General features: G+C 38.5%; 2 protein-coding genes across 5 annotated transcripts; both read left to right on the top strand.

Moving 5' to 3' along the window:
* The first annotated feature begins 336 nt into the window (after positions 1–336).
* LOC114463809 (protein shisa-5-like) lies at positions 337–9,408 on the top strand. 2 transcript variants are annotated; one of them, XM_028447612.1, is made up of 5 exons: positions 337–498; positions 1,995–2,145; positions 2,252–2,391; positions 7,491–7,721; positions 8,582–9,408. In XM_028447612.1, exons 1-5 carry the CDS (start codon positions 432–434, stop codon positions 8,785–8,787), a joined length of 795 nt encoding a protein of 264 aa, XP_028303413.1. In that variant the 5' UTR covers positions 337–431; the 3' UTR covers positions 8,788–9,408. The 2 variants fall into 2 exon arrangements, with proteins under 2 accessions (XP_028303413.1, XP_028303412.1); XM_028447611.1 differs by having other exon boundaries at positions 340–498; positions 2,249–2,391.
* Positions 9,409–10,211: 803 nt separating this feature from the next.
* Positions 10,212–25,992, top strand: LOC114463808 (protein shisa-5-like). Of its 3 annotated transcripts, none has more exons than XM_028447609.1 (5): positions 10,212–10,367; positions 15,073–15,223; positions 15,312–15,490; positions 19,111–19,344; positions 24,513–25,992. In XM_028447609.1, the coding sequence occupies exons 1-5, from the start codon at positions 10,301–10,303 to the stop codon at positions 24,716–24,718; spliced, it is 837 nt and encodes a 278-aa protein (XP_028303410.1). In that variant the 5' UTR covers positions 10,212–10,300; the 3' UTR covers positions 24,719–25,992. The 3 variants fall into 3 exon arrangements, with proteins under 3 accessions (XP_028303410.1, XP_028303409.1, XP_028303411.1); XM_028447608.1 differs by lacking the exon at positions 10,212–10,367 and adding an exon at positions 10,415–10,561; XM_028447610.1 differs by lacking the exon at positions 10,212–10,367 and adding an exon at positions 10,437–10,561 and having other exon boundaries at positions 15,296–15,490.
* The last annotated feature ends 622 nt before the right edge of the window (positions 25,993–26,614 follow it).

Genomic DNA, 26,614 nt, shown 5'->3' with positions numbered 1-26,614 from the left:
CCTGTATACAATACATATTAACACATTTTTTAAACCGAATTAATGTTGTCCTTAACTATGTCAAAAAAGCAGGTAAGCTGTTTACACAAATTTACGTTAGGAAAAAAAAACAACAAACATATATTGTATATACACATACATATGGCGGTGTACTGTATAAATATTGTCAATCAATGCAGTTATTGATGACAAATGACCGAAAATCCCAGTTATGTCACGAGGAATCAATGGATTCGAATGGCCCGCCACTAACTTCCGGGAACAAATTCTGGCGTCCGTGAATCACGTGACGGTCGAGCATTTTGGACTTCCGTTGTCGCAACTCTGGTGGAACAGTTGTGTCCTTAATGTAACTCAGCCCTACTTCCTCCTCACCGCCGGAGGATCCACCGATTTTTTCTCCGTCTGGTTCCAGGACGCAGGGAGCCGCCATGGCGTCAGGCCTGTCCAGTGTTGCTGTGCTGGTCTTTTGCGTTATTTATTTCCCCTCTATAACCAGTAAGTGTAATCTGTTATTCAGACTTTTCCACATTTCTCTGTGACTAACTGCGAGTGGACTGAGCTCCGTGGCGGAGGTCATGTTGAGACACCACACGCTCAGGGCGATGCCAGTGACGTCATTTGCGGTAAAACGAAAGTGTCATAGTCAAAAACACCAGACTTTTAGGATTTAGGCCAGCATTATTACAAACTGACTCTCTCTATTAGGATGCAGTAATTGTAAAAACATTGCTAATGTACATTTTCTAGCGAAAGTGTGACAAAGAATATTTTCGTTTTGTATGTTTGACCGATACTTTGTTTTGTGACCTAAGTTTGGCTGTTTGAGTGAATAATACACAGCTTTTATGCTAAACTGTCTTGACGAATTTTAAACACTAGTTTGATTTCTCATAAACTAAACCAAACATCATCATTTTAGGTGATTAAATACAAAATGGTTCGCCAAAAAAACCAAACAAAAACTTGTGAAATCTCTGCAATTATGAACCTGGATGTGTAATAAACACTCAAAAACAAACTTGACATTAAAGTTATCAACCTATGATCCCCAAGTTTTTTTTAGTTTTTGTTTTTTTAACCTTTTTACTGTATTTCAACAGAGATCAATAGGGCTGGGAATCTTTAGGTACCTCACGATTCAGTTACGATTATATAGACTATCGATGCATCTAAATACACTGTTTTCACAGCATTTCTTTGTTGAAAGTGTCTAAAGGTACGTTAACGTAGCCATAGCCCCCAGGACTATTGATACATTTCCGGAGCTTTTCTACATAACGTGGGTTCGAGTCCCACATTTGACAAAACATTTTTGACGAATTGCTGTTTTAAAAACAAATCAAGAACTGCGTGGGCTGTTCTAAATGATATATATATATATATATATATATATGTAATAAACAAAATCAGCAGCTAAAGTACCATGGTGATTTTCAAGTATCCGTCAATCTGTTAAAATATCCTTATCATAGAGTGTTTCTTGTAATTTACCATTTTAATAAACAATTATTTGAAATATACGCATCTGTTATTGATTACTTTGTCTGAATGATGATGCATCCATTATTTCTTCCACCCCTAGAGATTGATGTTATGTTTTGTTCGGTTTGCCCATATTTGACATATTATCACGTATGATCATGAGTCAGATTATCTTTTTTCCTGCAGCTCAAAAACAGGATTTTTGAATTATTCAAAGCCCTTGTTTATTAGAGTTTACAGGAGAAAAAAAAGAGCAATTTACACAATAAAAAATAAATGAAAACTCAACATAAAGCATAGAGTTGATTGTTAAAAAACAATAATAGTAATAATAATAATATTAATAGCATACTCAATGCTATATACAATATATACAAAGTTAACCATTGTTTATATAAAATAAATCCAGTGTGTGATCTGTGATGAGCTCCTGTTCTCTGCACTTTATTACATTTGTTGTCCGAAGCAGGGCTTTCATTACATTCATGGCTGTGTCTACTGTTCCTCAGCTGGAGAAAGGGAATGCCACTCCTACACAGATCTCCATGGAACATATCACCATTCCAAGAGGTGCAGCTCCTTCTGCTGTGGTACCTGTAACAATCGCTACTGCTGCTCAGACACTTTTTGGAGATTAACCGATGATAAACAAGACGATTGGTACTGTTATACTTTCTTTTTTTTTGTCTCTCATTGGATTTTTAACCCAGTAATTCTGCAATGTGTGTGCTATAATGTCTCCCCTCCCCCCTCCTCCTTACAGCAGTGATATCGCAACGTATTCCTATTCATCACCATTGCCGATGATCGTTGGGATCATTGCCTTTATTATCTTGTTGCTGCTCATCATTTGCTGCTGTGTGTGTCCATGTTGCTGCCTTTACAAAATGTGCCGCAAACCAACACGTAAGTGGTCCGCTACAGCTATTTCAACACTTGTTTGTTTTTGTTTGTGGGCGATGCTTTTTTATTAGGGGTGGGAATCACAGGATACCTCTATGCGTTACATGGTTCACGATACTGATATTATCGTGGTTTGGTGATCAGAAAGGGTTTTTTTTATTTGCCAAGTGCAGTTTAAAAACAGTACAAGGAATTTAAGAAGACGTTATAAGCCTTTTCACACTCTGGAACTGCGCATGCGCGACAACGCAAACAAGCTCGTTCCCTCTGTTGATAATTCCAACCTAACAGCGTTTGTAATTTTATTCCAGAGAACTTTACGGCCTTTGGTACGAAGCTCGATAATTATATCCTGGATTAATCTCCGTTAGCGGGCTTCACCTAACCAAACATTCCCTGTCAGGGAGGAGCTGTCCTACGAATGTCGATAACAACACGCTAATTTAAGCCAAGTGTATTTAGCCTCAGTACATGCGCGTTCACATAAAAGGGGAGGAGATTGCATCATCTGACCAATCATTACAATGGAGAAAACTGGCAGAGCGAGCGTCTTTACAATTTGAGGAACAGCTTATCATCCTAAACAAATGAGTTTAAATTCATGATGACAGCAAAGAGCAACACTGTTAGTGCAAGGCGCACCAGGAGGCGGAGCTTTGATACTCACTCAGATCTGATCCACTTCATAACTTGGACCAGGTTAGGTGTTGCTTAAGTTTAAAATGATGAATAATTAAAAGCCATAATTCAGACCGTGAGAGGGGAGTGGTGGTTAAGGACGCTGGGCTTGTAATCGGAGGGTTGCCGGTTCAAATCTCACCCGGGCCATCGCTTTGGGATGTTGAGCAAGGTCCTTAACCCCTAACTGCTCCCCAGGCACCGCAATATGGCTGCCCACTGCTCCTCAGGGATGGGTTAAATGCAGAGGACAAATTTCATATATGTAATAACATATTTGACCAATAAAGACGTAAGCCCCGATTCAATTATTTAAGATATTAATCCATTGGATGGGATGATAAACGCTCTGATCAGTTTCCCTTTATTGCAGCACATACGTTTTATCACACACACTGGGATGAGAGCACATTGATTACGATTTTACGTTGCACAATTTGATTTGTTTTACTCGGTGGAACGTGGTACATGCTATTCAGCGCGGAGAGGTTCTACGGACCCGGCCATAGTTCATCTGAACTTCTTTATTAAGCTATTATTTTAATTAGATTTATAAATTTGAAGGAAGTGCACAAGATGCAGACTAAACAGGTCAATAAGTGAAACCGCACTGATCAGCTGATTGGTCACTGTTTAAAAAGCCAGGAAAAACCTGCATATTCAGCTCGTGTGCAGCATTAGCGTTAGCAGCTAACTCGGCATTTCTGCCTTGGAGACCGATATGACGTTTTCACAAAAAATCTTTCAAGGACCAATGTTTTAACGGTAAAAATAATGTAAATCTCTGTCAGACTCGTTGTCAGCTAAGACGAGTTTATTCCTCTCGTTCATTGAACTCACGCGCGAGAACTTAACGAGAGCGAGATTTCCGAGAGTATGAAAAAGCTTATTATACCAATTAATAGTACCATTACATTTATGGCTATAGATGTATAGATATATACTAACTTCACTAAAATCGAGCCATTGTAATTACACAAATATTAATGCTTCAAAAGAATAAATCAATTAAAAAAATATCAGAAAATACTTATTTAGCACTGACATTCTAACACTGCATAAATTGAAATACAGAATATAATATAAATGTATTCTTGGTTATTTATGCACTAATAAAAAAATCGTGAAAAACTTAACCACATTTGATATTCGGTATTCGGTCAAGCGTTTAAATTTGCTTCGGCTTTGGCCACAAATTTTCATTTTCGGTGCATCCCTACTTAATACGGACTGTATTTTGTCTGCGTTATCTCAAATTACAGAAAAACATCATTGTGTCACAGGACTTTCTTTTCTCGCTGAAGTGGTTTGGTTTTTGGAGACCATGCTGAAGAGGAAGTGGTATTTCACTGTTATGTATGTATGCAGTGGTTCTCTAGCTGGCTTGGATATAGCTCAGCATGCTGTAAGGTGTTTGTATTTTTAGTGGCATATGTTGAATCCTAAGCAGATATTCACAAGAAGGATTTTCTAAATCCGAATAGTAGGGCTGGGTGATATGGACCAAAACTTATATCTCGATATTTTTTTCTCTATATGGCGATATTCAATAAAAATCTGGATTTTTTTTTTTAACTCAGTCTGCACAAAGACACATTTATCAGCAAACAGCTGAAAAATATGTTTAACTTTTGGCTTTTTCTCTTATACCGGACAGCATGTGTGAGTGAGTTTTGTAGTGTGGCTTTTTTTTCATGAAGTAGCGGAAGTAGCGACTCCTTAAAACCAGTTTTTGATACAAAATAAAAATGTCAATATAAACAATACTGTAATTTTTGATATATGGCCAAAATAGAAATCTCGATATATCTGGAATTTCGATATATTGCCCAGACCGACTGAATAGATGTTTTATCTGTTACAGAACCCACACAAAGATGAAAAAAATTAGGCATAGAACAGTTTTGATGGTACTGTGTATGTGTGTGTGCGCTCCGATAAATTCAACACAACACACCACACACACAACGATTCTGTTCAACCACCGATCTTCCTCCAAGCCAGAAATGTTGCGTGATTAAACAAGATCTAACAACGTGATGTAATGCTGAGTTCCAAGCAACTTCAGATTTTCTCCTACTTGGAAAAGGGACTTGGAAAGCAGCTCGTACTCAGTAAAGTCTGTAAAAAAAAAAATTATTAAATCGGTCAGCTATGTTTGAGATATTTCGACGCAAAATTGGAATTTTCAACTCGGAAATAATGAGTTCCGAGTTGCTTTGAACGCAGCAGTACTTGTTTCTCAGTCAGCTCGCTTCTTCATTGGCTACATTCCATTCCACGTCACAAATCACAGGGTCGTGAGTCAGGAATCCTGAGGAATTTTGGTCGTAAATACTGAACAGGTTTAATATTTACGATTGTTTGCCCCCAACCCATTTCAGAGACGATTATCAGGACATTTTCACTCTTAACACACCTCAGATAATGATTCTAGCCAAGAATTTAGATATAAAACTCAGAATTTTAGCCTGGATATCAGTTACACATTTTCAGGAAAGGACTGCATATTTTGCTCTGACGTGTGTGGGAAAATATCTCAGCAAAGGGAAAAAAAAAGAATTTTCCCGAATGGCAGCTTTTGAAATTTAAGGTTCCTGGTAATTCACTTAACACATATTTCATCTGTTTTGATCTTCCTGAGATGTCACAGTGATACAAAGCTAATGGGATAATTAGCGTCTCAGCACAAAAAGTGTTTAATAAAATTTAGATTAGTCAATATTTACTTCTAATTAAATTCACTGTTCTTCTCCATTCGTCCTCTTATCTGTGTCTTATATGATTAAAACATTCACATTTGTTTGGCATTTATCCATTTATTATAGGTAATGCTTTGTTACATTTGAACAGACAACATATTGTCAGATCCTAAAGCACAGGAGGGAAAACAAATCAGGACGTCTCTGACTTAGGCTGTCGCTAACAGTTGGAAACAGATCGTGGAATGTTTAAGCTCCTCCTTGAATCACTCATTGTTTCCATATCAACGACATAGTTTAAAAAAAAAAATCTGTGAGCCTGCTCACATCATTTACAGGAAGTGGTCGAGATGACTCCCACACTGTAGAAGAAAAAAGAAAAAAAAGACATGACATGTTGCAGATCTACACACAACAGCTGTAAATCTGTGGTGTTGAAAACAGATGTTGACTTTTATTATGGGGAAGCTTTGAATGGTTCAGAAAAGGGAAATTATGCCCAACGCGATGTAAGATTGAGATTTCACCTGTTCACCGTATTTATGTTTATGATGCGGTTAGCAGCTGTAATCACAATGTAAATTTAATGTACAGTTACATGTAAAAAAAAAATTAGTATATCATGAAAAAGTTTATTATTATAATATTTTTTGTCACTCATTTCAGAAAGTCAAACCCATATATGATATAGGCTCTTGACACATAGAGTGAAATATTTCAAGTCTTTATTTCTTGAAATGTTGATGATTATGGCTTACAGATAATGAAAACCCAAAATTCAGTGTCTCGGAAATTAGAATGTTACATAAGATCAATGAAAAAATTATATTTTAAACAAAAATGTAAGGCTTCTGAAAAGTATGGTAATTTCTATGCACTCAATACTTGGTTTGGCCTCCTAATGCATGAATTACTGCATCAATGCGGCGTAGCATGGAGGTGATCAACCTATGGCACTGCTCAGGGGTAATGGAAGCCCAGGTTGCTTTGATAGTAGCCTTCAGGTCATCTGCATTGTTGGGTCTGGTGTGTCTCACCTTCCTCTTGACAATAGCCCATAGATTCATTATGGGGTTCAGGTCAGGCCAGTTTGCTGGTCAATCAAGCACAGTAACACCATGGTCATTGAACCAGCTTTTGGTACCTTGAGCGGTGTGGGCAGATGCCAAGTCCTGCTGGAAAATGAAAATGAAATCAGCATCTCCATAAACCTTAAAGTTTGGGGATCTGGTATAATTTAAGACTGCATAGATAATGTATGAAGCAAAAAATAAACCATTACCTGTAAACATAAGAAAACTGACAGGGAGATTCTAACTTTAAATGGAAACTAACCTTGAATTAATATTATCCTCAGACCACTTTAAAAAGTATCTGTAATTCCATTTGTGGGGTGGTTTTGTGGAATGATCTTGAAACAAAGCATGAATATAATGCAGTTTAAAAAAATGTACAAAAGATGAAAATTGAAAAATGCAGAAATGAGGAAGGAGAATTTTGTTTTTTGTTTCTTCTTCCTATCCCTAACGGATCAAATGTGTATTATTGTATGGAAATGTACTTTTATTTTATTTTATTGAGATTTCTGTTGAGATGTCTTAAATAAATTTTTATCAATTTTTTTTTGTATTTGTTCATTCAAAATCAATAAAAGGTTTGTTTTTTGTTTTTTTTTACCAATAATTTAATGTGTTTTTGATGAGTTCTCCTGTATGTTTCTAGCTGTGATAGCTACCACCACTCACACCACAGTGGTCACCAACACCCCTCGCCCCTACCCGCAGCAGCCGACGGTGCATGTACCCTCTCAGCCCTACCAGGGTAACCAGTATCCACCATACCAGCCTGTGCCGGTGCAGCCTGGCTTTGGAGCTCAGCCGGGGCCCACAACACCCTACCCTGGCCATGGCCAACCCTTCGTAGCGGGTCCACCACCAACGTATCAAGAAGCCAGTGAGTGTGAATTTGCACTTGATCGCTAATGTTTGGCAGCATGATGAGTCTCCCTCTGATCTTTTTCAACATAGGAAGCTTCTAAATGCATACAAAGTCATTTCATAAACTTTTGATAAGATGCATGCAGTGTAAGTCAATCCTCATGCATTTACAGGGTGTCCGTGGGGTCTTAAAAAGTATTAAAAGTTGATAAACCTATTGGGGAAATTAAGGCTCTTAAAAAGTCTTAAAGGTCCCATGTCCCTATTTTTCACCCATCTCCATTTGTTCTAACAAGCCTAAAAATGTAGTATTTGAGGTTTATTTTCCCAAACTCACCTGTTTTCCAGAGTTTCAGCCTCTGAAAAGTCACTTTCTGAGCAACTCTACACAAACAGGCGGATTTGCGGCCTACTTATGCATATTCATGAGTGGGCGTGTCTATAGATGGGACACTGACTTCCTCCTCCCCGCACAGTGACATAGGGCCAGAGGACGGCCCGCCCTCCTCCCACCCACTCTGTAGCCGAGCTCATGCTGCTTTGGGGGCGGGGTGTTTGCTGGTACATACATAGACTGTAGAAAATACATACATAGCACTGCGTGAAAGGACGCTGAAATGCTCACCTTCCTTTTTTGACTGAAAAAGCTGCTAAATGATCCTGAATGGTTCACTGCTATAGAACTCAATGGACATTTCAACATGGCGGCACACAGACTCTAAAATGAATATGGTGCATTTTGTTAGGCATAGATCTTCTAATAAGGACATTTCAAAGGTTTTACATTTGTAAAAACAGTGGAGGATCCCTTTAAGTGGAGGTGGAATAAGTGCAACCGCTATAAAGTTGATGATTTTTAACTCTGTGTTTTTCCAGCCGGGCCCTCCTACGGTCCAGCCGGGCCTTCTTACGGTCCTCAGCCGATGCCTTACAACCAGGCTGGTTTCATGCCAGGCCAGCCTCCCTACCCGATGCAGCCCCCTGCACAGCCACAACCCAACGCTCCACCTGCAACCATAGACTTCCTGTCCCAGCCTGCATACAACCCAGATTTTGCTGCACCACCACCTAAGACTGGATAGCAGAGCTCCAGAGGCAGCTCCAGAACTCCACATCTCACCTTGAGGTGGAATCCTGGTTTTTGATTGTTTTCAGCATGTTGCCAAGATATAAGTGGTCACAGTTTGTTCAGTATTGCATGGACTTGTGACAGATACAGACGTATTCTGTCTGTTTTAACAACTTAGGGACTCCACAAGAACCCTTTCAACACATGAACCCTGAAATCATTTAGTTGGATTTTTACCATTAAGTTATATTGTATCCATCTTGTTTGCCCTTGTATTCTGTTACAAACTTTGTAGAGCATTAATGAGACGTTAATGCTTTTTAACTCTTAAATGACCATTTATGCCAGAAGTTATTCAGGTCCTCTAGAAAAAAAAAAGGGAAAATGGCCTCAAAGTCACCCAGAAAGCTTTTTCATACAAACTATTACAGTTTTTTGCTGAAGGACATCTGTGTACATTCAACCCAGCAGCCTTCACAAACTAAAGGATACCATCTTCTCAATTGCCCAGTTTTGATAAGTAGACAAGTAACATTTTCCAAAAGAGCAAGATCTAAGTGTGCCTTCCTCATCTCATTCCATTTCAATGTTTGCTTATTTCGAAAATAAATAAATAAATAAATGTTGAAGTCTCCCATCAGTGTATTTATAATTGTTTGCTTCTGTGCTTTGATCATGAAGGCCAGCAGAGTTCCACTGTACAGAGTGCCCAAGCCTCCTCCACTAGGTCTCTATATCAATGATCCTAATCATGATACCATGATTATTCACACTTCAAAGGCTTACCATAAATGTCTGTCCCCATTAATAAAGATACATTATGAGTCTAAATGTATGGGCATCCCCATTTTTTTATGCGCAACTCTGATCGGATTGAACTTGGTGGCTAATTTAGGAATCAAGCCGACATGACTGAGTCAAAATTCATAAAGATCAGTGAATTAAAAACGAGATATGATTGTTTTTTGTTTTTTTTAATTTCACCAATGATGAAAGATAGGAATATTTTGATTTTTCAAACGCATCCCCAAAAGTCGAGAAATTTTCCATGGCTTTGGGTTTATCTTTTTTTTGTTTTTTAAATCGACTTGCGACTCAAACCTTTTTTTTTGTTCTTCATATATATAGTACATCATTATTATTAGTACATTATTTTGCACAACACAAATGTTGCTATTTTTAATATTTATTTGCTGTGTGTACATCGTTTTTTGTCACATTTGCGTTGGCAATGTAAACTTGTTTCTTATGCCAATAAAGCTGTTTTAACATTGAAATGAATTGGAATTGAGAGAAAGGGAGGGAAAGAGAGCTTGAACTGCTATTTCACTAAACCAATCACCGGTTATGTTATCTGAGGTAGGCGGGGCTTCATCGCCCAGAACAGGCTGTGATTGGTCAGTGTGCAGTAGAGCAGTGTCTTTAATATCCTCCACCCTGTCTCTAACTCAGTCCTACTTCCTCCTCACGGTCGAGGTGCTTCTTATCTTTTTTCTCCGTCTAATTCCGGGACGCAGGGAGCCGCCATGGCGTCAAGCCTGTCCAGTGTTGTTGTGCTGGCTCTTTGTGTTATTTATTTCCCCTCTGTAACCAGTAAGTGTAATCTTTTATTCAGCCATTTACACATTTCTCTGTGACTAACTGCGTGTGAACTGAGCTCCGTGGCGGAGGTCATGTTGAGACACCACATGTTCGAGCGATGCAAGGGACGTCATTTCACGGTAAACCGAAAGTTTTCACCGACGTCACTATCTGGGCAGTAACCCGGATGCACGGTCATGTTGGAGGTAAGCGGATGTTGACGCTACATGTTGGATGGATAAATCACAGAAAAGCTCCTCAAAATGCATTATAGATGCGAAGGTAAACAGGGAAGGACTTGGTCCGCAGGAAAGGGCACGATATTTGGAAAAAATACGGTTTATTGGTGGTGCTGATCCATACTAGTCGACTTCCTCCTCTTGGATCAATGACGACGCAGAGAGTCTTCCGTCCATACCTGTCAAGTTTTGGATTTGAAAATAAGGGAAATCCACCTGCCCATGCAAGCTCCAGTATTCCTTATTTTAAGATAGGTGAACAATAAATCTAAAATAGCCACTTGTCAACCACTTACTGAATACAATTATGTGATTAGAATCTGTTAGGTCAACCTTTATTAACAATGAAATGCTGGGAACATTCCTACTAGGGCTGGGAAATATGGACCAAAACTCATATCTCAATATATTTTCTCAAAATGGTGATATACGATACAAATCTCGATAATTTTATCAAATAAAGTCTGACCAGAAAGACAATTCTGGGATAAATTTGCTGATGCAAAATGCCACACAGGGACATTTATTAACAAACAGCTGCACAATATGTGCACTCAGACATTAATCTAACTGAGCTTTACGTGTTGTTCTGAGAAGTAAAAGCAGCGACTCCTGAAACTAGTATTTTGTTTCATATGATATATGAAATATTATTGTTTTCTATATTGCCAAAATAGAAAACTCGATACATCTTCAATCTCGATATATCGCCCAGCCCTAATTCTTAAATTATAAAACAGCCTAAATAAAAACATAAATGTGTATATGAAGCACATGTGTTTATTTTGTATACAAGTCAACACGTATATTTACTGTTAATTTCACATTGCTTGTCTTTAAGTTAGACATTTACATTTTATTTTCATTACATATTTTCTTATTTCTCATGCTCAATCATGTGGTTCTCTGGTATTCACTAATGACTTATTAAACACATTTGTTGCAGACTTTACATTCTTTAACACTTTTTTAAAGCGGTCTATATTTGTGGCGCTTGTGATTGGCTGATTTTTTTATGCTGACTTACGTCGTTCCTTCCGCTGTGGTAAACGCTAAAATCTCCGTTATTAATCTAGCAGAACATGTAACTGTCCCATCCTGCTGCTCTTCATGAAGGTAAAGTCTGTCACATTTCACAACGTATTTACACGAGTTCTTTTTTTTTTCTCGCCGGAACGTGTTCATTCATCTATCTCTCTTCTGAGTTGTTTCTGGGTTTGTTGCAGATGTCGGTAAAAATCTCGCGAGAACTGCCACCCAGGCCATTTTAGGAGGCAGTTCTCGCGAGGCTATTGACGGCGTTCAGTTTAGTAAGGCATCTTTTAATTATTATTACATTAAAATATGGGATATTTACGGGAAAATACTAATACGGGAAGATGGAAGGAAAGAAGGGTAAAATACGGGAGTTTCCCGGCTAAAACGGGATACTTGACGGATATGCTTCCGTCTATTATGTCTCCTGATATCGTCAACTACCTGGATTTCACCAAGTCCATACACAGCAGAAGACCTTAAATCTTATAGAAGTTTGGAGGTCGGCTGCGGCTGTAGAGGATCGCTTTAGCAATGGATATATATCGGCAGATAACTCAGTCAGTTCTAATAATTTCACAGTGATTCTGCAGCATAATTACTCTAAAATAGTATACGACCACCAGGCAATCTTAGATTCAGGCAAATCAAACAGTTATAATCAGTTAGATGTGACTACTCTGGACCTCGCGCCTCGGATTGCTACGCCGGCTACATCCAGTGGCCTGCGAAGCAGCGGAGACTCGTACCAGCGGTGTCCGCCAGCGGAGGAGACGTAAGCGGTGTAATCGGAAGCAGGAGCGGGGCTAGCAACCAAGCTAAAAGCTAATCCTCAGAGAATGGCGCTTCCTTCCATCCTGGGTTCTAATGTCCGCTCCCTGACGAACAAACTGGACTACCTGTAGCTGGATTTAAATGCAACACGGGAGATGAGGGCAGCTGTGTTTGTATATACACCAATAGAACCGTTCGCGGTGACGTCATCATCCGGGAAACTTGGCCTAGTAACTTGCCCCCCCCTATTTTGAGAGGTGCCAACAAACGAGCTAGTAACACACTCAACTCTGGTGACGAAAATGCCATGTCTTATGAATATAGGCTGGGATTAGATCCCCCAGAAAGACTGAAGTATGAAAAGATGTCCATGCTCAGTTTGGAGTGTGGTCTGTACCAAATTCCTCACGGATTGGTGGAAAGACAACCCAACTGGGTGGCCTGATCTGGACTGGCCGGCTATTTACGGGTGCCTGATTGAGACTCCTGGTGTGTTCACAAGAGAATGCAAACGTTCAAAAGTCTTGAGGCATACATCTTTTTTGAGGTAAGACTAAAAGCCATGGCTATTTTTTAACTCATTTACTGCCATTGACGTATATATGTCATTTCAAATCGAGTTCCATCGGTGTTGACGCTACTCAAAGCTTGTGCCCATTTCGATCGTATTTACGACTTTGTTGGGAACAAGAAAAACGATACCTTCTTGCCTTGCAGCGAGTGGTTGCCGCATCCAAAATCAGCCCACCTTTTAAGCATGATAAACATTCTATAGGGGCTCAAAAAGGTAGAGAAATGTGAGAGCTCGTGCGTCATTTTCAGTAGTCGTAACTATGTAGTTGTTGGCACCCCTCAAAAGGGTGGGGCGAGTTACTAGGTCAAATGTCCCGGATGTGTGACGTCACGCGAATCTATCTATAACAACTGGTGCACCAACAGTGATCTAGCCTCATGGCACTGCTCTCCTGATGTAGAACTACTTGCTATAAAATGCAGACATTGTTCTCCCTAATTTGTTATAACTTTTGGCAATTTATAAACCTTCCACGTTTTTTACGGTCTGACCGATTAGTACAGCCAAAAACATGGCAATAGTTCACCATTTCCTCTCCAAATTTGGGATTTGCTTGTGTGTGTGCTGTTTGTAAACCTGCTGTTTATCTCCAAAATGGCGACTTTCGGGTTGATGACGCGTCGTGAAAACCCTCTATAGCTAAAAACATCAGAAAAGAAGTTTTTAACATCTTCGGACAAATTGCTCCTGATGAGGAAAAAAAAGCTGGGCTTCCTGATCGACACGGTTAAACGGATTGGACGCCCAAGAGATGACCCAAGCCCATGTCCATTTCACCATGAGAACCTTCAGGCAGAAGATATGGTGGGCTTCAGCGAACACCACAGCTATGAAGGAGAAGAAACTTTGCCTGGCAGAGGATCTTTCTTACCTACTGAGAGAGACAATGTCTAAAAAACCAAAAGTTGGTTATTCTGATGCAAAGATGCAATATTTAGGTTAAAGTCACTGGTCACTATTTGTAACTGTCAATGTTTAGACACTGGTGCGGGTCCGGGTAAAAGTGGGAATTTTAATTCCGGCGGAATTCTGTGCCACACAGACAAAGATTCTTGTGCCCTTATTCATATGAAAAAAAGCATCCAAACCGTGACGTTATACAATAATATTTTTGAAGTAGAATGGTGACTAATTTACTAGGGGTGTCCCGATCCGATATCAGCCAGAAAACGAATATCGGATTTTATCAGACTGCATCTAAAATCTCCGATATATATATATATATTATATTTATTCAATAATTTTTTTTATTTCAATTGTGTATGTATGATTCTTACTTGTCCCCTTTCTGTATATTTGTATAATGTACACTTCTGACTTGTAAAAACATCAGACTTTTGGACAACATTAATACAAAACTTAAAAAAAAAAGTGTCTCTCACTCACTGTTAGGATACGCTCATTGTCAACTTGAAAAGCACTGGTAATGTACATTTTGTAGCAGAAGTGTTACATTTATCAGTAAGAACATTTTCTTTTAGTATTTTCGAACCATAATTTGTTTTGTATCCTGTTTGGCTGCGTTAGTGAATAATACACAATAATACAAACTCTCTTGATGAATATTAAACACTAGTTTTATTTCTATTAAACCAAACCAGACACTATAATTTGAAGTCATTAAATACAATTATTTGAAATAAACGCATCTATTATTGATTACTATCTCTTAATGATGATGCATCCATTATTTCTTCCACCCCTAGAGATCAATGTTATATTTTGTTCGGTTTGCCCATATTTGACATATTATCATGTATGATCATGAGTTAGATTATCTTTTTTACTGCAGCTAGAAAACAGGATTTTTGAAATATTGAAAGCCCTTGTTTATTAGAGTTTACAAGAGCAAAAAAGAGAGCGGTATATACAATAAGAATAAATGAAACACAACATTAAGCATAGAGATGATTGTTATAAAAATAATGATGGGGAGACGCATACAATATATACAAAGTTATCTGTCCTTTACATAAAATATATCCAGTGTGTGATCTGTGATGTGCTCCTGTTCTCTGTATTTAAAATCTCTATTACATTTGTTGTCCGAAGCAAGGCTTTCATTACATTTATGGCTGTGTCTACTCTTCCTCAGCTGCAATATGGGAGTGCTCCGCTTACACAGATTTCAGTGGAACATATCACTCTGCCCAGAGCTGCAGCACCTACTGCTGTGGTACCTGTGACAATCGCTACTGCTGCGCAGCCGCTCTCTCGAGATTATCTAATGCTAAACAACTCGAATGGTATTGTATTACTTTTTTTTTTCTCCTCTCAATGCATTTTAAACCCAGTAACTCTGCAATGTATGTAATCAGTTTTCCCCCTCCACAGCTCATTAGACGATCTTAAACGCCTCAGCAATGCAATGTCAAAGGATTCCTATTCATCCTATTCATCACCGTTGCCAATGATCTTTGGGATCATGTCCTTTGTTGCCTTTTTGCTGATCCTCATTTGCTGCTGTGTGTGTCCATGTTGCTGCCTTTACACAATGTGCCACAAACCAACACGTAAGTGGTCCGCTATGGATATTTTGACGTTTGTTTGTTTGTTTGTTTTTGCTGCGGGTGATGCTTTTTTTTTTTTTTAAATTTGGGGTGGGAAATGCAGGATACCTCATGGTTCACGATACTGATATTATCATGGTTTGGTGATTCTACAATAATCAATATATTACAAAATAATCACAATGATACAGTGCAAAGTCTGTCTCAAATAGAGATGCACCAAAATGAAAATTCTTCACCGAGGTTTAGGGATGTAACGATTCACTCAACTCCCGATACGATTCGATTCACAATACTGGGTTCACGATACGATTCTCTCACGATTTATTTTACAAAATGGGACTGTATATAAATGACTGAAAAATATTCCTTTTTTGGGAAAATACTATACTATTTTTCATTGTCAAAAGAATCCCTTGATAAACTATTCAAAACAATGCAATTTAACTAAAAATAAATCTTGAATGAAATAAATAAATTAATAATACAAATGAAGAAGAAGCTTATTTAAATTCTGGTTCTATAGTAAACAATACAAAACTGCATAATAGTTCTTTTTCTTTTTAAAAGTGCAACTGAAAATGTATTTTGTGCCTTAACAATTGGACTTTAAAAAAAAAAAAAAAAACAGTCATTTTACTGTATTTAGGTCAGATATTTGTTTGAACCAGCAGAGGGCGCTGGTAACCCAGTGGTCGGTTGGCATGCAGATATTTTGCAGTGAAGAAGAGATGCTATGCTAGCAGACAGAGCTAATAGAAAAACGTGACTTTTACAGATAATCACGTAATATTACAGATATTCTTTTGGTGCTAAAGGGGTAAGTACGGTGGCTGGGAAGTGTCAGGTGAATGCATTTACAGAAACGAACACAAATGCAAACAGGTCACAACACGAATGCAAACCGGCCACAATGGAACTGTTTCCGACGGACCGGTATTACAGTCGGACGGGTATTATGATATGATAGCCTGATATGAAAAATATGAGTATCCTAATCAACTTTCACTTTTTTTCATACGTGTTTCGATGTCTTTTTCTTGTTCTTAACTGTTCTGGTGGGTTAAAAACATCTGCCAGAAACGTGTCCGTCTGTAATACCGGTCCGTCGGAAACACTTTCGTTGTGGAAACCCGGTGGCCGGGAAGTGTCAGGTGAATGCATTTAAAGAAATGAACACTAATGCAAAAAGGTCACAACACGAATGCAAAATGGCCAAAAACGGAGCCACCGTAGGTAAGGAATCATTTATGAATATGTTTAAGAGTAGAAGATGGCCAGAAAGAAAGTATTAGCAGATTTCGCTCGCCGCCAACACTCTGCTGGTTAAAAAAAGTACTGCGATTCAATTTTCACAGCATCGATGTGAATCTTTATACTTATGAATCGATTTTTAACTGCCTTACGATTAATCGTTACATCCCTACTGAGGTTCCATTGCGTTTATGGCTTTGACTATGTACTAACATCATTTCAATTAAGTCATTGCAATTGGATGAATATTAATGCTTCAAAAAATAGATGAAATAAATAAAATAAAATACAATCTTTAGCTTGCATTAAATTGTATTTTAAAGGCCTTTAGCTGACTGGGCTGCTGAAAGATAGTCAATTTAGATATGTTCTTTCATAAAAACACAAAGTGCAAATCACGACGTCTCTGACTTCGGCTGTCGCTAACAGTTGGAAACAGATCGTGGAATGTTTAAGCTTCTCCATGAATCACATGGTTTCCATATCAACAACAGTTCTGTGAGCCTGCCCACATCGTTTACAGGAAGTGGCCGAGATGACTCCCCACTGTAGAAGAGAAAAAAGAAAAAAAACATGATGTGTTGCAGACACAACAGTTGTAAATCTGTGGTGTTGAAAACAGATGTTGACTTTTATTATGGGGAAGCTTTGAATGGTTCAGAAAAGGGGAAATATGCCCAACACAATTTATGTAGCATTGTAAAAACAGTTGTTTGTTCACCGTATTTATGTTATTATTGCGGTTAGCAGCTGTAATCACATGTAAATTTAATATACAAGGACTAAACACATTATTTTCAACATTAATTTGATAGAATTATTATTCTCTTTATGGTTAATTTCCTTTATTTGAGATGGACATCACAATTACATTAATTACCCAGATGTGTTGTTTTGAATGTGTTAGCACATGTGCTAATTTACACCACCTGTCCACAGGAGGCTTTTAAAAAGGTTACAAGTAAGAGAAATAATAAGAAAGTAAGGAGGAAATATGCACTGCATAAAACATTACAAAAAGAAAAGCAATATTCAAAGTTAAATACAGTCATTATGAATTTATACTTTACGGAAAATATTGTTATTAACAAGATGAGTAGTCTGTAGGTAAGCGTTTCATATAATAAAACTAAGAAAATGAATTAGGTTTTTTTTTCAATGTTTTGGGTGAATATCAATCATATGCAATTTACTCCATTTCTATTTTAAACAACTTGAATTCCTCTGATCTCCTAATAAAACAAAGATCTCCCCTAAACATATATTTAGTGAGTGTCAAATGCTAATAGTAGGGTTCGTATGGTTTTCTGTGTAGTTGTAACCAAGCCTTGATTTCTTCTATTTGATGATTTTTAAACTGTTCTAATGTGTGATCTGTAGTTACTGCTCTTAGTTAAAAGACTGTACAAGCACATATTGGTTTGCAAAGTGGCAGCTGGCCCATCATCAGCTTTAAGTTAATTATTAACTCTGTTATTCAGATGTCCATTCTGCCTGCTCCTATGAAACTACAGTTTTTAAGATCACACACCTTAAAGTTTGGGGATCTGGTAGAATTTAAGACTGCACAGATAATGTATGAAGCAAAAAATAAACAGTTACCCGTAAACATAAAAAAAGTGTTCCCAGACAGACAGGGGGTGGTGATAAGTTAAATGGAAACTAACCTTGAAACAACAGTATGCACGGACCATTTAAAAAAAGAATGTGTGGTTGAATATAATGCAGTTTTAAGAAATGTACAACAGATATATCTTTGAAAAGTACAGAAATGAGGAAGGAGAATGTAAACCTCACAGATGTTGAGGGTGCATGTTCATTTTGTTTTTGTAAGTTTGTTTTCTGTTCTGTTATTCTTAATAGATTGATTGGAATATATCATTTTATTTTATTTGTCAAAGAAACACCATACAAACACTTAAACTTAACATGAAAGCAGGGTCATGTGCAAGTGTCATTATGAGGGTATCAATACATTTCATTAACTCAGACAAAGAAATGAAATATTAAATAAAATAAAGAAATGATAAAATAATAATCATAATAGCTTCAACAGGCCTTATATATTAAGAATTTGCACAGCATAAACCCAACAATAAAAATCAATTCAGACTCATAAGATTTTTCATTTATTAATAGTGAAGGGTACGACTTGGCAAGCCTAGGCTTCTTCCTATCACTTGTCAAACTAATCAAAGGCGTAATATATCGAAATTTACTTTATTTTTATTTTATAGAGAATTCTGTTGAGATTTGTTTATTCATTTTCATCTATTTTTTTATTAGTTTGTTCAAAATGAAAAGATAAATAGATTAAAAATTAAACCTATTTGAATGTGTTTTTGATGACTTCACCTGTATGTTTCTAGCTGTGGTAGCTACCACCACTCACACCACAGTGGTCACCAACATCCCTCGCCGGTACCCGCAGCAGCCGACGGTGCATGTACCCTCTCAGCCCTACCAGGGTAACCAGTATCCAGCATACCAGCCTGTGCCGGTGCATCCTGGCTTTGGAGCTCAGCCGGGACCCACAACACCCTACCCTGGCCATGGCCAACCCAACGTAACAGGTCCACCACCACCAACGTATCAAGAAGCCAGTGAGTGTGAATTTGCGCTTGATCGCAAATTGTTGGCAGCATGATGAGTCTCCCTCTGATTGTTATAGTTTATCAGCTGTATTGTTTGTGCTGAAAAATGTTATCTTTGAGTAAAATTTACTCAACGTGATTGGCAGCATGATGAGTTTTCAACATAGGAAGCTTCTAAATGCATACAAAGTAATTTCATAAACTTTGATAAGATGATTACAGTGTAAGTCAATCCTCATGCATTTAGCAGATCTAAAAACTAAGGAAGTATGAGGGCATGAATCAAAAACCCTAAAAATAAAAGAACTAATTGGCACTTTGAGTACCTTACATCACAACATTATTATAACATTAAACTCTGCCTGTTAGACACCAGTGGTTCTCAACCTTTTCAGCCTGCAACCCCCCAAATAAAGGTGCCAGAGACTAGGGACCCCCACCACAAATATGGGCATTGAACAAGAGTCACGTGGAGACAGGGCCAACTATAAGGGGGAATAAAGGGGAGAGATTTTTGGGGCCCATCCATAAAGTCAGCAAATTGATGGTCCACTGTCCTTTGAATCTGTGATAACCTTATTTATTTATTGATCTGAATAATATCCACTGTTATCCAGGGAGTTTAGTGTTATTTGTAGCGTAGTATATAGTCATCTTAAAGATGTAAATTATAAAATTAGTTAAAAGTGACCCAGACAAAAAAACAGAAATTGGTTAAAAGTAGCAAATTAGAGTAGCCAAAAACATAGTAGTAAGGCTCAGTGTCAATATTGGCTTAAAAGTGGCAGAAATTGGTACAAACTGGCAAATAATGGGAGCGTGACAAATCATGAATGTGGTTAAACTGGCAAAATAGGGATGAAATATGGAGATAAGAGGTTAAAAGTGACAATAGTAATAATAATAATACATCAATTTTATATTGCACTTTTTTGGACACTCAAAGTCACTTCACAGAATTAAAGGTGCAGTCGGCAGCTCTCAGATCCCTCTCTCCCCCTTACTCCCAGCTGCTCTCTTGCCCTGCCTCCAAACTTTCTAAAGTCCCTCCCTCAGAGGAGCTAACAAGCTAACGTTAACCCAACAGCAACATCACAGTATTATCACATGCACTGTTAAAAGCATATTACTGCAGCGCTTCTCTCTCTATGTGCCACACCTCAGCAGCAGCAGCAGCAACAACACGTATCACTTAAAGCAGCCACACGGAGGCTGCTGCGCGCACACACACACATGCACCACAGAGTTCTAGTGTAACAATTTCAAATCAAACATAATGTAAATCAAGCAGCAGTAATTACCTTTCTAGCAAAAAAGTCACCAATTCCATCTTCTACTCCTCCAGACCTTACACTGTAAAAAAAAAAGTGTTATTTTTGCTCGGTCGCGGTGCATTCTGGCAATCTGCTAGTTTGATGTAAAGCTGTCCTTACGTAGTGACAGCTTTAGCAAATATGACAAAAAGTCACTTTTATAAAGCTACGTTCACACCAAACGCGTTTTCTGCGGCACAAGCGAACAGATTACATGCAAAGTCAATGGTTTAGACGCGCTGGGAGGCGAATTATTCGCCGGTGGGGCGGCGCGAACTGTTTCGCGCGTTGAACGCGAATGCTGCGGCAAGCGCGCTCCCGATTTTCGCGTTATTCGCCGTTCGCTTGAGTTGAAAATATTGAACTCCAGCGGCAGTTTCGCGTGACGCGCAGGCACGAACGCCAATCAGAGTCCTTGTTGGCAATGACGTCAGGCAGGCAACACGGAAACCAGTATTTTCACCCGTCCAACCATTGAGGAGAAGCTAATCGTAGCGGTGTGTGACCACCGGGAGCTGTATGACACGGCCTGTTATTTTAACCGGGACCAGGACAAGGAAGGATTTGGTGTGGAGGAGAATCAGCGAGGAGGTGGAGCAGCAGGTAAATGTTCTCTCTGTAGTTTTCATCTTTGAAAGTCGGCAGTGAGTGAGGATAGCATTAGCTAATGATAGCATTAGCCGCTAACACCAGCTATTTTCACTTATGGGTTATGAGAGGAAAAAAAAGTCAGGAGAACCGTAGTGGGTCAGCTGCAGGAACATCCAAACGGTGGAAATACCCTGTGGTCATGTCCTTCATCGACCCCTTTGTTTCACCGCGAGAGACAAGCAGCAACATGGGGTAGAGGGTTGAGGAAGACAGGACCGCAGAGTATGGTCAACCATCAGAGACTGGAGGTTTGTTTATCAGTGCAGACATGTAGAAATATATACCAGGTTAATATTCAGGCCTTTATGCATCACAGGGCTTCTTCTAGTGGGGGATCTAAATCTAGTATAGTGATTTAAAATCTATAGTAATGTGTTTCATATATTGTGTTTGCTGTCACTCAGAGGTAAACAATCAGATGAGTGATGGAGAAGGACAGGGAGGGGGAACAGATAGTGCTCAGGGAGCAGGAGATGATGGTGATGATGGTGATAATGATCCTGCAGAAACAAGTGCAGCCAAACCATCTGATATGAACATGACAGAAGTTGTTTTGCAACTATAAATAAAATGTATCTATAAATGCTTGGTATATCAGTGATGACAATGTTGATCATTACCTCATTTAATGTTTAATTAAAATATATCTATGATCTTATTTAAGTAACAGTGACTTGATAAGCTATTTTATATATATATATATATATATATATATATATAATGTGTGTTTATTTTTAAGGAAAAAGAGCAAAGAAGAGGCCCAGCCAAGGCTCTCCAAGAGAGGTGGAGCAGCTTATCCTACAGACCTTCAGGAGACCACCTCCTCACCACCAGCTCTGACTGAGGATGAGATGTTTTTCAGAGACCTGCTTCCTATCCTGCAAAAAGTGCCACCAGAACTTAGGGAACGTTAAATTTCAAAGTTTTAAACTTCTTGATTATCATCCGGTAACACTAAATTTGGAATATTTTAATTAGGTTTTGGATTGGGCTGGATGGGCGGCACTCTTTGCATGGCAGGAACCACATTGTGAATAGTTGTTTATACTAGTTTGTTTATTATGTAAGTATTATAATATTGAAGTAAATAGTTTGTTTAAAATTGAGGTACTATGTTAATGTACATGGTGTTCTTTCAGAATTGTTGATTAAAAACACATTTTAAAGTGTACTTTTGCTTTCTTTTTAATTTCTATCAATGCATCTTAACAGCAATGTGTACACCACATCAAGGTTATATATTTTGTTCATACAAGAATATATAGTTTCCTCATATTGATTCTCTGTGAGACCTTTAATGCCTTTAATTAATTTCAGAGGTGAGGTTTCTTGGATTATTTCTTTCTGGTTAAAAATGAAGCTGACAGACGTTTCTCTTCTCATTCTTCCATATTTATTATACACATGTTAATACAATAGGAAGTTTGCTCTATAGAAGTATGTGGTTGGCTCTTAAAATAGTCGTTTTGGGTGTGCTGGTGGAATATGTCTAGCCATGGAACGGCTCCTGCAGAGAAGTACGATGTGAAGACCTCTCGTCCATAGCTGTTAGCAGTGGTCCTGAAGGAGTCACCTGTGGCCAGATACCTGCACAGTGAACAACATAGAAAAGCTCAGATCATTGATAATCAGATATATATAATGTGGGTGTGTACGTGTGCATAAAAGGTGGAGAGATTAGAGAGAACAGGCCTTATCTGCCAGATGACAATAATTAACAGTAGTAAATAAATAATTATTTATTAATAAGAGTTAAAAACAAAAAATATTAATGAAACAAGCCTCATCTTCCAGAATAGGTCTCCAGAGGACAAAAAATAACAATAGTGAATAATTTATTATAATGATTAACTTTTATTTTAGTTGTAATATATTTATGATAAAAAAAACAATAATAAAGCAGGGATTAATATAGTATCTATCTTTATTGTGTATTTGAGAGATGTGTCTGATGAATCATGGCATCTGCGGTTGCTTATGAAACTTACCGGAGACGGACACACAGTCGTTCGGCTGCAGAGATGGAGCTCCGGTAGTTGGTATCCTGCAGGGACATCCGTGGGCCAATCCGACCCAGCAGGTCGTCGAATCGGGCGCTGGTCATCCACAGGTACCGCTGGAAGCAGTCATCATCCAGCTGTAGCTTCTGAAGCGGTCAGTGAAGCTCACCGAGTTGGATGTGGCGCTGGTTAACCTGGTGAAGCCAGGAAAGCCGACGTTCCTTCCGAGGTTAGGAGCAGTGAATTAACGGAGGTCCTCCATAGTTGATGGTGGAAACAAACAGAGCCTGGTTGTCGCCGTTTGGGAGTCTGGTGGGCGGAGCTTCGCTTCAGACGCGAATGAAGCGAATAGGGAAACATTTTTTGATCCCGCGAATCCTGCGGAAGGTTTCGCGCGACAGACGCGAACGGTCCCGCAGAAAACGCGTTTGGTGTGAACGTAGCATAAGAGTTGTAGGCTGCACTTTTAAAGCATTATTCTTTCACTCCAGAAAGCTACTATTGTAGCCACAGCAAACTGACAGAAGCTAGGCTCCCATAGTGCTCCATCGGTCCCTCCGACCAACACTCACTCACACACTACATTCATACTAGGGAATGTGGGTGAAGTGTCTTGCCCAAGGACACAATGACAGATACCACTGGAGCGACTGTCCCCCACTGCATGAAAAAGAGCTCTGTGTGCATGTAAATACAGGCAACCAGGATCGACTACTGCTCATTAATGCCGACTCAGTTCAATCTGTCTGCTGCAAAGAACCGTCGGCATTAATGAGCAGTAGTCGATGCTGGTTGCCTGTAGTTACATGCACACAGAGCTCTTTTTCTCTTCATGTAATCTACGAAACAGTCACCCCCTGTGGTCAGATTTTTTTTCGGGTCACAAACATTGTTGATCAAATTTGGTAATCAAAAGAGGTTTACATTGACTTTTTTAACTTTACTGATTTTTAGCAGCACACGTTGTCATTTTGACTGAAAAAGCTGCTAAATGACCCTGAATGGTTCACTGCTATAGAACTCAATGGACATTTCAACATGGCGGCACACAGACTCTAAAATGAATATGGTGCATTTTGTTAGGCATAGATCTTCTAATAAGGACATTTCAAAGGTTTTACATGTGTAAAAACAGTGGAGGATCCCTTTAAGTGCAGGTGGAATAAGTGCAACCGCTATAAAGTTGATGATTTTTAACTCTGTGTTTTTCCAGCCGGGCCCTCCTACGGTCCAGCCGGGCCTTCTTACGGTCCTCAGCCGATGCCTTACAACCAGGCTGGTTTCATGCCAGGCCAGCCTCCCTACCCGATGCAGCCCCCTGCACAGCCACAACCCAACGCTCCACCTGCAACCAAAGACTTCCTGTCCCAGCCTGCATACAACCCAGATTTTGCTGCACCACCACCTAAGACTGGATAGCAGAGCTCCAGAGGCAGCTCCAGAACTCCACATCTCACCTTGAGGTGGAATCCTGGTTTTTGATTGTTTTCAGCATGTTGCCAAGATATAAGTGGTCACAGTTTGTTCAGTATTGCATGGCCTTGTTACAGATACAGACGTATTCTGTCTGTTTTCACAACTTAGGGACTCCACAAGAACCCTTTCAACACATGAACCCTGAAATCATTTAGTTGGATTTTTACCATTAAGTTATGTTGTATCCATCTTGTTTGCCCTTGTATTCTGTTACAAATTTGTAGAGCATTAATGCGACGTTAATGCTTTTTAACTCTTAAATGACCATTTATGTCAGAAGTTATTCATTTTGTCTGCTTATGGTCAGACGGTGAGTTTTCAGGTCCTCTAGAAAAAAAGGGAACATGGTCTCAAGTCACCCAGAAAGCTTTTTATAGAAAATATTTCAGGTTTTTGGGGCAGTAATGACTTCAACTGTGACTTATTTGTTTTTTGCTAAAGGACATCTGTGTACATTCAACCCAGCAGCCTTCACAAACTAAAGGATACCATCTAAGTAGACAAGTAACATTTGCCAAAAAACCAAGATCTAAGTGTGCCTTCCTCATCTCATTCCATTTCAATATAAATATTTGCTTATTTCTAAAAAAAATAAAAAAAATAAGTTGAAGTCTCCCATCAGTGTATTTATAATTGTTTGCTTCTGTGCTTTGATCATGAAGACACCAAGTGGGTTTATGCAAGATTTCACAAAGTGCATGTTGTGCTGATGTTTTAGGTTTCCTCCTCGTCGACAATGAAACTTTAATCTTTCGGTTTCAAAGAGGAACAAAAATAACTTCTGCTTTCTATTGAAAAACTACTTGATCGTTTTAAAAATGGTTCTTTCTCGTGACCAGACTGAACTTAGAACAGTGAAGTTTCACTCGTGATATGGTGATCAGCAATGCCCTCTACAGGTGTTTCTCTTTTGTTCAACCTTTACGGAGTAGGTTCTGATGTTAGCTGAAAAGAAATAAAATTGGCTTTTTTTATTATTAAGATTCACTGTCAGTGCCTGTTCTCTGTTACTGCCTGACTGAAAGCTGTTTAAAGTGCAATGTGCTGTTTCTGACTGATTTCAGTTTGTTCAATGTTAAACCTTTAAGATGACTTTGTATGTTTGTATTTGTTCTGAGTGCGAATTACTGTCAATTATATTTTTTGTAAAATTGGCAGCAGAAAAAAAAAATTTTTGGTTTTGCAAAGTTCAATAAAGTATCTATTTTATTTTGTCATTCTTTGATTGTTTTGCAGTGAGACTGGGCTGTGTGATCAAGTAATGTCATTTTATTAATAATTAATAATTGTGAAAATGTGAACATAACTGATTCGACAAGGACACATTTTGAAGCTAAGATATTTCAAAGTTGGGTTTCTTATTAATTTATTTTTTGCATTCCAATTTGGAAGTAGTGTGCAACACCTGATGATGGAAGTTTTTTTTTTTTTTTCTCCTGGTAATTAACTTTTTCCAAATTATTTAAATATTAAAAAAAAATAATAATTTTGCACATTAATAACCAATGGTAGCCTAAAACATACCTGAAACTATTCTGGAATCAGTGAGATGAGTTTATTGGGAAAAAGGGTCCAAAAACAAAACAGGAGTTAAAGAGGACATATGGTTTTAAATCCTTCTTTTTACATATAAATCATACAGTTATGGTCTATATAAAGCGGAACTGCAATGCTTGAGTCTGAATTCCTCATTATTATAGCTCCACAGGCCCCCTTTCTACCCCTTTTCTGATGTGCTTCTGAGAGCAACTCGTTTTGGTGCGGTCTCTTTAAATGCAAATGAGACACTCCATACCCCGCCCCCTCTTCAGGTGACACTCGGTTCAACTCCACCCTGCT

Source organism: Gouania willdenowi, chromosome 5, assembly GCF_900634775.1.
Source record: "Gouania willdenowi chromosome 5, fGouWil2.1, whole genome shotgun sequence".
Classification (NCBI taxonomy): Eukaryota; Metazoa; Chordata; class Actinopteri; order Blenniiformes; family Gobiesocidae; genus Gouania; species Gouania willdenowi.
Note: the sequence above shows the minus strand (reverse complement) of the source record. Positions and strands in the feature narration are given on the sequence as shown.